At 41.6% G+C, this 13,200-nt stretch overlaps 1 protein-coding gene across 1 annotated transcript in view; it reads left to right on the top strand.

Moving 5' to 3' along the window:
• Positions 1-13,200, top strand: part of CC2D2A (coiled-coil and C2 domain containing 2A) — a 136,881-nt gene that overhangs the window by 29,086 nt on the left and 94,595 nt on the right. Inside the window, exons 5-8 of the mRNA XM_029948558.1 lie at positions 2,829-2,917; positions 3,250-3,351; positions 10,692-10,793; positions 12,159-12,332. Of these exons, the coding sequence (XP_029804418.1) occupies positions 2,829-2,917; positions 3,250-3,351; positions 10,692-10,793; positions 12,159-12,332 (467 nt within the window). The remainder of the gene's footprint in view (positions 1-2,828; positions 2,918-3,249; positions 3,352-10,691; positions 10,794-12,158; positions 12,333-13,200) is intronic.

Below are 13,200 nucleotides of genomic sequence, written 5' to 3'. Positions count from 1 at the left end.
CTCTCTCTCTCTCTCTCTCTCTCTCTCTCTCTCTCTCTCTCTCTCTCTCTCTTTCTCTCTCTCAAAAATAAATATACATTAAAAAAAAGAAATAATGCCTTGTCGAGGAAATCCATATTTCATACCGATTGACATTATGTATATAAGAATGTCTTGTTCTCTCATGATCCGTAAGCTCTTGCATGGCTCCAAATCAAGTCTTTAATATTTTTTAAAATTATTTTCATCCTCCTCTTCTCACGTGATGCTGTGGAGACTTTATTTATGCCAGGTTTGTTCAGCTGTGTCAAAGAGCCTCTGCATGTAAATGTGAGATCACACCCTTCCTGGAACTTGGCAAGTCCGTTCTTATCCCCTGGGCGGGAAAAATAGACAGTTTGGGATCACATAGCAGATGAGTAATGTAGTGGAGTAACTGACAATAAATTAGGGGGGGAAATGTCTTATGAGGGTTATTTTAGTTCTAGTTGTTTAAAGAAACACTGCTTTATTCTAGAAAGATAAAAATGAAAGCACCGAATCTCTATCAGTTATTATGTCGAAGGGGGTGAATTAGCACACGCAGTTTTCCATAAATATCACATTCATTGTGTGATCTGGAAAAAACAGTTGTCACATCAGGTTTTGTCCAAATGAGGATCCCATTTATTTTGTCTGTATAATCTCCCTCATGCCCGGTACTTCCTTTATCTGTTTTTCCTCACTGAATTTTTTTTATTTTTTTTACATTTTATTTATTTTTGAGAGACAGAGAGAGACCGAGCATGTACAGGGGAGGGGCAGAGAGAGAAAGAGACACAGAATCTGAAGCAGGCTCCAGGCTCTGAGCTGTCAGCACAGAGCCCAACGTGGGGCTCAAACCCACGGACCCTGAGATCATGACCTGAGCCAAAGTCGGATGCTCAACCGACTGAGCCACCCCGGCGCCCTTTCAAGGTCCCCAACACGGTCCCTGCCCTCAAGTGGGGCACATTCTAGCTGGGAGAATGACACTTCCCAGCTAGTTGTGTAGATGTTGTCTTTCACGATCACAGACTCTAAAATATCAGGCAAAAACTGCTTTTTACCATTTCAAAATCTCTCACAGTTTTTAAAAGTAATCCTAGAGGGGTGTCTGAGAGGCTCAGTTGGTTAAGTTTCTGACTCTTGATTTTGGTTCAGGTCATGATCTAGATGTTTGTGAGTTTGAGCCCCACATCGGGCTCTGTGCGGACAATGCGTGGAATCTGCTTGGGATTCTCTCCCTTTCTCTCTTTCTCAAAATACAGAAATAAACAAAATCTTTAAAAAAAAAAAAGTAATCCTAAAGAAGCCACTTCATTTTATTTATTCAGAAGAGATAATGTTTAATAAAATATCTTGTCTCTTTTAAACACTAATTCATAAAATTATTCTAGTGAATTAGGTGGTAGCTATTTTAAGTAAACTTGAAAAACTGGATTTCTTTATCTTTTTTAAGAAGGGAAGTAAATAAATAAGGTGCATTTTCATGTTTAAAGACACTTATTGTTGACTATTAAAGGGCTTTTCTCTGGGGCAGAAACAAGGATTGGCCAGCCAGAGAACAGGGCTGGTAAGCACCAGTTCGGAAGCCCACGTTTGTTCGATCAAGGAACCACACACACTTTGTGACACTTGCCACGTGCCTGCCCTGTGTAGCTGGGGACCATGGCATCTGAGGAGGAAATGAGTGTTCAACCAATAGGTTCACAAATATGGAAGTTCACAGTGTGGCCAATGCCAGACAGGAAGTCTTGGGACCCTTAGTATATGTAACAGTGTATACGATCCACCATGTTGACGTGATCTTTAAAGTAGAAAATAGAGGCTCAATTATTTTTTAAGCAAGTTAAAAAAGAATGTAGGGGCGCCTGGGTGGCTCAGTCGGTTAAGTGTCTGACTTCGGCTCAGGTCATGATCTCATGGTTCATGAGTTTGAGCCCTGCATCAGGTTCTGTGTTTATAGCTCAGAGTCTGGAGTCTGCTTTGGATTCTGTGTCTCCTTCTCTCTCTGCCCTTCCCCTGCTCATACTCCATCTCTTTCTCTCTCAAAAATAAATAAACATAAAACAGATCTTTAAAAAAATGTCAAAGGCCATTTCTTTTTTTTTTTATCATTAATGTTTATTCTTGAGAGAGAGAGAGAGAGAGAGAGAGAGAGAGGGAGACAGAGCGTGAGTGGGGTCGAGCAGACAGAGAAAGACAGAATCCAAAGCAGACTCCGGGTTCTGAGCTGTCAGCACAGAACAAGACATGTGGCTCAAACTCAAACTGAGATCATGACCTGAGCCAAAGTCGGACACATAACCAACTGAACCACCCGGTGCCCCTACATATATATTTAATAATATGTTCAAAATACATGCTGTGTCTATGATTTAGCCTAGGGCAATGGTTTGGGCCTCTAAAACGTTTTCTCCTATTGGAGTTCTCAGAGCTTTTGAAAGCTGAGCCCTGAACTCCATTCACCTGTTAGCCATCCATTCACCTGTAAGCCTGTTTTTCAATTCAACAGAGTTGAAAGTCTCTTCCCAATGGTAACTGAATCTGTGTGCCTGTGCCTTGAATAGTTGAGTGCCACTCCTTTTATTCTCAGTTAAGTCGTTGTGGCACTGCTGGCAGAACCCAGGCTTTCCCCATCAGCTGCAAAGAAGCCAAGACACGTAATTATTACATCAAATGGACGGCTGTCAGCATTATCTCATCTTTGCATGTGTGAAGTTCTAAATTTGCAAAATAGAATTACCTTCTCCTGTTATTTTTTATTCTAATCTTCCTGTTGGAAAAAAAAACATGTTGTTTAAAGTAATTTTCCTGTATTTTTTTAGGCTTACCTCCAATCCCTGCAGCTTCCAGAACGGGCTTTGCAGAATTTTCCATGAGGGAACGCATGAGGGAGAAATTACAGGCTGCAAGGGTGAGAAAAACCACATGAATATTTTGTTCAGCGCTGATTGCAGTTCTTCAGGTCTTGTCTGGAATGCTGTGTTTGCTCAAAACGGAGTGGATTTGAATGCCGATAAATTTGTGTTTCGTGTTTTAAATATTAATGTAGTATTTAACACTGGCACAGGTGGAAAATTATACTTAAGAAGAACTTAATGTCATTTTTCTTAACCATTTCATTTGCTCTTATCTCTTGAGGAAATGGAGGCTGTTTTTAGTAACTATTTGCTATTGAGATCGTGATTGAGGTTTTTGTTACATTATTGACACTATACAGCAGTGATTTTCTGTCTGCTTTTTTAGTCTAAAGCAGAAAGCACGTTGCTGCAGGAAATCCCTACCCCCCGGCCCAGGCGCTTACAGAGTCCCAGTGAGAAAGAATTGGAGACCGAATTTGGCACAGAGGTGAGAAATGGGACTTCTCCATTTTATGATCAAAGACAGTGAAGTAAAATATAACATTTCCAGCAAAAATTTTGAGAACAGAGCTTTGTAGAGAGGAGGCATTCAGCGCTTAATAATAGCCATTGTAGCTACTATTTATAGAGTCCCACTCAATGCCAGGTGTTTTGCCAGATCTTTTTCTTATGTTACCATGTCATTATCCCAGCTCCCCTCTGGGGTGGGTTCTACTGTCTTCATTCACAGTTGACAGATGAGCACACTGAGGTTCGCAGCAGCTGCAAGACCATCCCCAGGTAACAGGGCATGCATGTGGAGGAGTCAGATCTGATTCCAGCTCTCTCTCATTCCCAGGCTGTCTCATGGATCTGGAGATCTGCTGGGAAGCAGAGAGAGAGAGGAGTGCAGGAGGAGGGTAGGGTGGAATGGTGGGGGCCTTGAATGTCACGCTAAAAAGCTTTGATGGTTTTCTACAAGCCATGGGAAGCAGTCAGCCATAGGATGGGGAGGTGGTTAGAATGCACAGGAGTGGTTTTTGTTTGAATCTGAAGGGCTAGGGGGCATCTCCACGTGTGCACCTCTAGAGTTACAGAGAAAAAAACCAGGCCTGGAGAAACAAGTGTAGGACACATTTCTCCTGCAGTCAGTGTTGAAGGTTTGAGTGGCTTTGTTTCCTGACGGAAAGAAGACTAAATGAGGAAGGTCTTGACATTTGGCCCATGAGGAGGCCAGAAAGCGGTACAAGATAGAAAGTCTTAGCAGAAGTAGATAAAGGATTGGGATGCCTCAGGGACTCAGTCAGTTGGGCCTCCGAATTCAGTTCAGGTCATGATTTTGCTGTTTGTGGGTTCAAGCCCTGCATCAGGCTCTGTGCTGCTGACAGCTCAGAGTCTGGAGCCTGCTTCGGATTCCATGTCTCCCTTTCTCTCTGCTTCTCCCCTGCTTGTATTCTGTCTCTCTCTCTCAAAAATAAATAAACATTAAAAAAATTTTTAAGAAGTAGATGCAAGACAAGCCTGCAAGAGGGTGGAAGGAAGGCAAGAACAGAGCCAGTGACTCAGTGATGTGTTCGCAAATCTAGTCCAGCTCTTTGTTGTTGATGATGACCATTTGAGTTGTTTTTCACTACTGAGACAGAGAAGCACAGGCGTGAAGGATTTCTGTGGAAAGACCACTGATTGCTTAGAGGACGACTTCTCTTTTTCTGTAATGAGATGTCATAAAATTTTGCCAAATTTATCCCAAACAAGCCAAAGTCTGCATGACTACAAGGAAATGCACATGTGACGTGGCCCATGGCTTTTGAGTAGGAACACTCCGTGTGTCTAATGAAATGGCTTTATGATAGTTGATTGCTCCACTCTGCTGAGAAGATATTTATTTTTCTTTGATTCCATTTATTTTCTTCATTGTAAGAGCCATAATTCTAAAATACTGGAAAATAAAGAAAAACTACCTAAAATCCCATTTGCTTGACACAGACACTTCAATTATGTTGGTACGTGTCTAAGTCCCAGTGCCTGGTCAGATGGGCTAAATGATAGGAGGTTCTCGTCTCTTATATCTGAGCTTATCAACATTTTCTGATTGATAACCATTTCACAAAATCATGGCAGCTCTCTCTTGTGCATGGACCATGAATATGATATCCCAAATAAAGCTTCAAATTGTACAAGTAAAAATATACTCCCTTGGCCTACAGAGTATTTATTGCTTTTTGTGAGCAGGACCTTGACTTATATCTATTATATTCTATATCCCCTAAGAACCATTCTACGGATTTGAGGTGTTGGAAGAGGTCATCAGAAAGACGTGACTGCTGTTTGAACTGAGAGCTGGACCCAGGCAATTGGAGACTCTCACTTCCTCCCCAGTCATGGAAATGTGTGTCCCACTTGCCTTCCACACTCTCAGAAGCTGCCCCAGGGGTACAGCCTTGAGACAGAAATGTGGTGTTGACCATCTGTCTGGTACACTTGATGAACCCAGATAGGACCTCTGTGCAAACTTCTAAGATGTGGCAGGCAGGTGTGGGGGTCTCCTCCTCTTGCAGCCGCCCCCAGGATGCCCCATAAGTTCCCTTGCTTATTAAAACTGCCACCTACCAATCTAGAATGGTCTGCTTTTCTCCCTAGTCTCTCCTTGCCCTCTGCCCACATGGCCAATTTGCAAAGCAACATAAGAGGCAAACATCAACTGCTTTCTCTTTTATTTTTTTTATTTTCAGAAAAGTCATATTTTTAAATATTTTAAGTAATAATTTCTGAAATGGAAATGATAGGAAAGGAGAAATCGAGCAGAGAAGAGAAGAGGTAAGATGTTGTAACTTCAGAACAGCCTGGCCTTGAGGGACTAGAAATCACTTCCAAGAGCAGGACGGGGCTAATGCTCTAGGTTTTCACTTAGCTAATCCAGGGACTCTCAGATCTCGGTTGTAACTCATCTTCCAGTCCATTGGCTTTAAAAAAAAACCCTCCCTTGTTTTTTCCTCCTTGATGGTCCCAAGTGGTTGTCAAAGTGAATTTGGGTGAATGAGGTGGAAGCAATATATACAACTGCTTTTAGACCAGCCCTGGAACTGTAACAATACAGGATGATTTTAGCTCTACGCGCATGCACACGCGCACACACACACACACACACACACACACACACACACACACACAAAGTCTTGGTAAAGAAAAATGAGTTCTAAGGCACACTGAATGAGATAAACATTCATGTTTACCTTAGCCAACTACAGAGAAGAAGGAAAGGCATCAGGCTTATAAATTTTGGCCTAGAAAATGAAATAGCTTCAATATTAAATTTCATTTTTATATTTCTTTAGATTTAGGTTACTCATGATGGTGCCTTTTTAAAGTCTGATTTGGCCAGCAGAGGCTGTATAACTTTCCAAAGGGAAGAGTAAGCCCAGGTGGGGAGAAGCTGAGGGGGGTGCAGAGCTCAGCTCATGGCTCAGACACCTCTTTGCATGGCAGCTCTCCCTGACCGGATGGCTGACCTGGCAGGAATGAGTAATTCCTTTTCCTGTGAGGTTGTGACAGACAGGCTGGACTCCACAGCATTTTTTTTCTCTTACAATATTGGGTTTAGATACCATGGATGAGGGTTCAAAACAGCCAAGTTACATAAGCAGTTGATTCAGCTGCCTTTTTTTCAGGCTGGATTTCAGGTTTTTAACAGGCCATCTCACAGGCATATTTCTTGATGTACATACCTCAATCCAGAAGGAATATCAACAAGGTGGTCCATTTATATCCTATTGAGCAAAGGAGACAACCCAGATGCTGGACCTTAGATGCCCAGCGTTAAATCTTGGCAACCTCACTCACCAGCTGTGTGACCTTGAACATGTAATTTATCTACTCTGGACCCCATTTCACACCTAACTAAAAGGAGATACTACTAGAACCTAATTCTTGGTATTGTTTTGAGGATTCAATGGATTCATACATGTTACACTCTTCTCAAAAATGTGAGCACATGGTAAGCCCTCTCTATGTATTGGCTATCTTTACAGACAGTAAGGTAAGAGGGAAAAGGAGAAACCAGTTGGGAATACTTTGGTCAGTAATCCAAATTCACCAACACCAACCTCTGTTTATTCTCTTTAGAGTTTCTTTCCATTTTATATGAGATCAAAGCAAAACAGAAATGTCTAAAAACACATGAATATCAAGGTGGAAATAGAACATTTGAATAGTCAGTCTCCACTAGATATGACCAGAATTATTCCTTCATTTGTGGCCCGGATTCACTGTCCCAAGACTTGATTCTTTGACACAGTCTATGTGTTGCCCAGCTAGAATCTACAACAGACTCCTCCCCGGCTGGTGTCCCATGGGCTCTGAGCACACGATGTTACCAAAGATGGCAGTACCGCAACCTGGAAGAACCCAATGGGGATGACAGACATTCATGGACAAGGGGGATACAAGGTGGTTAAATTCTCTGCTGGAAAATATTAGGAGCCCACAGAAAGAGCACTTAACTCCAGCCATGAGATTAGGTTATACAAAATTGGAGTTATCTCAACCCAGGCAGTAGTTTCCTAGCTATGACTCCAAAAGCCCAGGCAGCAAAAGAATAAATAGATACTCTGGGCTTCATCAAAAATAAAAATGTTTGTGTTTCAAAGGACATCATCAAGAAAGGGAAAAGATAATTGAGAGTGTGAGAAATTATTTGCAAATCATGTATCATAATCAGTATCTTGACTAGTATTAAGAATATATAAAAATTTGAGGTGTCTGTAAGATCATCCAGATTGAGATGTCTTTTAGGGAATCAAAAATATTGAATGGTAGTTTAGAAGAGAAGATTAGGGCTTAAACTACTATATTTTTTATAAATGTGCTATAGGAAAAGTAATGGTACTTGAGATCATCTTACTTAAATTAGAAGAGGGCTATGGAGCCTTCATAGAGGATGAAGTAAATCCAAGGATGAGAAAAGATGCCCAGCTGAACATAAGGACTGTATGGTGATAGGCACTCAGTATTTGCTGACTTGAAATTGAATGAACTTCACTACTTTAAGATTATACAAATATGTATAGGTAACAGTTCTTTAAAATTTTACTCTGCCCACTCAGTCATTTTAAGTACATTTAATGACCTTAAGTGTACCAATATTTTTTTTAGTTTATTAATGTATCAGTATAATTTAAATCATTTAACATTTGGATAAGAGTTAAATAACAAATTTTTATATCAAGTGTATACACACTGTGGTAACGCCACCACTATCGCCAATGAAGCACACCAGTGAAGTTATATTGTGTGAATGTAATATCTTCTGAGCCAGGCAAGTGTAGGAAGAGATGGGAAGAAACAAAATGCATGAAACACTAAACTGTCCGTATGCACATATTTGACTACCTGGAATTTAACGTACTGATTTTACTTTCTAAGCTACCAGTGTTAGACTTTCTGTCAGGTCTCATGTTTTATTCTTACCATTCCTCACAGATCTCTGAAAGCTAAAGCTTGCCTATGCAGGACCACGCTGCCCTCCTCTCTCGGCAGCTGACCTCTTGGCTTACTTTCCACGTATCAAAACCCACCAGTCTCCCCCATGGGCTGTAGGGGGTGGGGGGTTCAGAGGCAGACCAGGGCAGAATGGTGTCTTTAACAACATGTGAGGGAGCTTTAGCCCCATTTCAGAAGGGGATCAGACTTGACACAGCTTTGGAAACCCCCCTCCCCACCCCGCTGACCAAGCACTGGAATCTGCTCTTTATTCTACTCTAATATTTTCAAATCATTTATCCTAATACTAACACTCATTTGCTTCTTTCCTCATCAAAACAACATTTCAAATTCTGGAATTTACCAAAACTAACAACTCCATACTTTGCATTGCACTGTGGGATTTATTCTCCAAGACAGCTTCAACTTTTATATGGTTGAGCTGGCACATAACTATTGAATCGTACTTAATACTGCGCAATGAGAAAACAAAGGGAAAATGTAGAATTTTACATAAGTGGGAATGGCATATATTCTCTTGATATTATGATAAATTATACCCAACCAATGCCTCGGAGTTTTTTTTTCCTTTAAAAAAAAGCTTTAAAAAATTTTTTTTAATGTTTATTTATTTTTGAAAGAGAGAGAGACAGAGCGTGAGTGGGGAGGGGCAGCGGGAGAATGAGACACAGAATCTGAAGTGGGTTCCAGGCTCTGAGCCAATGGAGGGCTCAAACTCATAAACCATGAGATCATAACCTGAGCCGAAGTCGGACGCTTAACTGACTAAGCCACCTAGGTGCCCCAACCGATACCTCGTTTTTATTCCGGCCATGCTGCACATCTAGCTGCATTTGGGTGAAACTTCATAGCACCCTGTGTTCAGTTCCAAAGATCTCTAGCTCTCGTCACTGGCCGGTGGAGACCCACCCAACCATTCTGAGATTTTCACAAAACTGGAAAGGCCTGGACCTGGGGAAGCTCTTGTACCGTGGGAACAGAAGTCATGAGCAAGCACCTGCTCTTCCATGGCCTAGGCAGGCAATTCTGAGAAGCACCGTCCTCAGCGGGGCTCCAGCCCTGGTCGCCACCACATGAGCCAGCTCAGTAACATTCGCCAGATTGGCTTTCCCTCGTGTTTCTTTCTTCCCAGTTCCCGACTCCTCAAAATGAGCCACAAAACTCAAGCACAAAAGACTCTTGCAGCAGACTCTAGTTTCTGGCAGACTAAAATAAAACATTTATAGTCATATGATGTACATACAAACTAAGAAGATAAAAGACATGTAAGAAGAAAATTAAGAATGTGATACTAAGACCCACCATTACTGAGCCTTGCCTAGGGGCATATTTTAGGTGCTTTGTCTTATTTGATGCTGAGAGTAAGTGGTCTAAGCCGTTGAGTGATGGAGCTGGGATTCAAAACCAGGCAGTCAGACTCCAGAGTCCATGGTTTGATTACTAAACTATACAGAACAGCACCCAATACGCCTCAGACAATAAGATTCTAGAAAAGAGCTGTTATTTTAGGAGGGAGTAGTCTGAGAAAGGAAGTAGCTTTGCATGGTCTGGAAGAACAGGCAGGACTTGGGAAGGATACCTGGAGGGCCCAGTAGAGGTATACTACCTTCCACTCACCCTGATGGAAGTCACTCCATGCTGTGACACAAGTCTCAGTGCGGATAATAATCTACAAGTAGAATAAGTTTGACTCTTCTTATTATGAATATCTAATATACTCCTGTAATGGCTTAGAGTCACTCAAAAGGAAGGCTTGGCATTTGGATTGTGCTGGGTGGGAAAGAAGGAGTTGCCAAGTTCTAAGAGGAGTCGATTAGAAGCAGAAATGAGGACAAAGTGAGGACAGCCCCTGGGGGATTGGCTGCCAGAGGACAAAGGAGGCCCCATAATGAGAATTAGCACTTTGAGCTGTCAGGGGCAGAGCTCAGCTTCCAGTGGGAACAGCCCCTCCAAGGACTCGCAAGGACACATGTCCTGGAGGCTGTATGTCAGATTTAGTCATATTCAGACATTATTGATGCTTTTCTTCATAGACTGTTTGGAAATGGCCCTCTCTCTGTGAATGACATATCTACTGATCTGCAGAATAAATAGCATTTGTCATGTTAGAGCCTATTGAGTATAACATTTTATATTTGTTTAGTCTTGAGAAAGACAGAAGTGCATAAGAAAATATTCAGCAAACTTAACCTTCAAATAATTTGACATTTGTAAGCATTTCATTCCTTAGGAATGGTGGTCTACACCAATGGCCAGAGGGTTTCCCCTTTGAGAGTTTATATTTATTTTAGAATGTCTTTAGTTTCTTGATTTAAGTGTTCTCTCTATCCTTCTTTTCCACTCCTACAGCCAGGAGAGGAGGTACGAAGGACTCAACAAGAAGATGATTCCCAAAGTCACTCAAGAGTCAAGTTCCGTGATTCCATACAAAAAATCAAGTCTAAACCCCCGGTGAGAAATCCTGTCTTTTTTTATGTTTTTTATTTCTTTTTGAGAGACAGAGAGACAGCGTGAAAAGGGGAGGGTCACAGAGAGAGGGAGACACAGAATCTGAAGACAGGCTCCAGGCTCTGAGCTGTCAGCACAGAGCATGATGTGGGGCCTGAACTTATGAACTGTGAGATCATGACCTGGAAATCCTGTCTTTTTAAATCATGTGTTTTGTTGGTTTGTTTGTATTTTTTAAATATATCCAATGAAAGATGCCCATATACATACCCTGAGTCTTATTACCATGGAGTATGCAAGAGAAAAGTATGAGAACTGATTCTTACCTTTAAAATACTTAAAGCTAGGGGTGCCTAGGTGGCTCAGTCAGTTAAGCGTCCAACTCTTGATTTTGGCTCAGGTCCTGATCTTACGGTTGATGAGGTCAAGCCCCAAGTTGGGCTTCACACTGACACCATGGAGCCTGCTTGGTATCCTCTCTCCCTCTCTCTCTCTCTCTCTGCCCCTACCCCACTAGCCATGCGTGTGCACACTCTCTCTCTCTCAAAAGTAAACTTAAAAAATAAATAAATAAGGGGCGCCTGGGTGGCTCAGTCGGTTAAGTGCCGGCTTCGGCTCAGGTCAGATCTCACGGTTCGTGGGTTCGAGCCCCGCATCAGGCTCTGTGCTGATGGCTAGCTCAGAGCCTGGAGCCTGCTTCGGATTCTGTGTCCCCCTCTCTCTCTGACCCTCCCCTGCTCTCACTGTCTCTGTCTCTCAAAAATAAATAAAAACCATAAAAAATAAATAAATAAATAAATAAATAAATAAATAAATGCTTGAATCTAGCAAGAGAGGTTAGAATACTGCCTGACTGGGTGAGCAGGGCGGGAAATGTTAGCAGTAAGGTTATCTGCTCAGCTCTGACATTGTACCAGCTTTCATTATAGGGGAAAAGTGGGTACCAACTCAGGAAGAGTCAAAACTGAAAAAAACACATTTTAAAAAAAAGTTAACAAACCTCTGAATTGCTCCTAATTAAACAAAACTATCTCAGCAGTGGCCTATAAAATAATGAATCTACTTTTTTTTTGTATTTTAATCATCTCTTCCAAAGCTTTTACTGCTGTACATAAGATATTAATATGCTTATTAGAATGTTTGCTAGTTTATAAAAAAAGTAACTCATGAAAGTATTAGAGGAAGCCACCAATTGCCTGTTGCACTTGCTAAAGTTTGTGGTAGGTAATCTTGTACCTTCGACAAAGGTAAGACGTTTAGGAAGCCTCCGATGTGCCCCATACCTTTAGTATCAAGCTGCTGTGAACCGTGGGGCGCTCACCTCAGCTTACACAATCTGAAGTTCAGTTCCTCGCTGCTTCTCCATAGGTCCCACCTGGCTTCCCTTCTGCCGAAGAAGCCTATAACTTCTTCACTTTCAACTTTGATCCTGAACCAGAAGAATCAGAGGAAAAACCAAAGGCAAAAAATAAAGATGGAACTACCCAAGAGGAGGAGGAAGGAGAGGAAGAAGAGCCACCTGCCCAAGGAATCCAGAAAATGGTATTGAATACTATGATGGTAATGAGGAGAGGGATGATGATGATGTTAGCGACCACGATGGTGACAATGGTGATGATGATGACTTCTTCACCAGGGAGTGGCTGAGGACAGATTGTCAGCACCACACAGCTCATCCATGTCTTAGTTGAAAGCAATAGGAACACCACATTTCCATTACTTTCTGTGGCCTCTGATTTTACCCCACAATTCGGGTAATAAGGACCTTGATTAAATCTGTCCATTTGTTTCTTTTGGAAAAAGAGAAAAGCCCAACATGTGGTTTACAGGTTCTTCTGGCTAGACTCCACACAGTGATTAGTAACACTCATCTGCTTCATATGCAAAATGTTCACCTCTCTGAGGCACTTGAGACCTGCTCTCTCTTCTCCTAACTTGATAGGTGATCAGCTTTTTGTGTCCCGTTCCACACCCGAGCTGCAACTCAGATTCTATCATTGTGAGCAGTATATGTGAGATAAAAGAAAACACACCATTAAAAGAAAATGGACAAAGGACTTGAATAAACAGCTCTCCAAAGAAGATTGACAGATGGGCAATAAGTACATGAAAATATGCTTAATGTCACTAGTCATTAGGGAACTGCAAATCTAAACCATAATGAGATACCATTTTACACAAATTAGAATAGCTATTATTAAAAAAAGAATGAAAAGAACAAGTGTTGGCAAGGATGTGGAGAAACTAGACCCTTGTGCATTGCTGATGGTGATGTGAAATGGTGCAGCTGCTATGAAAAGGGTCTGGTCATTCCTCAAAAATTTAAACGTGGAGTTACTGTAGTCCCACAGTTCCACTTCTGGGTAGAGACCCAAAAGAATAGAAAGCAGGCATTCAAACAGATACTTGA

Source organism: Suricata suricatta, chromosome 1, assembly GCF_006229205.1.
Source record: "Suricata suricatta isolate VVHF042 chromosome 1, meerkat_22Aug2017_6uvM2_HiC, whole genome shotgun sequence".
In the NCBI taxonomy this organism is placed as follows: domain Eukaryota; kingdom Metazoa; phylum Chordata; class Mammalia; order Carnivora; family Herpestidae; genus Suricata; species Suricata suricatta.
This window is presented reverse-complemented; position numbering and strand designations above follow the sequence as displayed.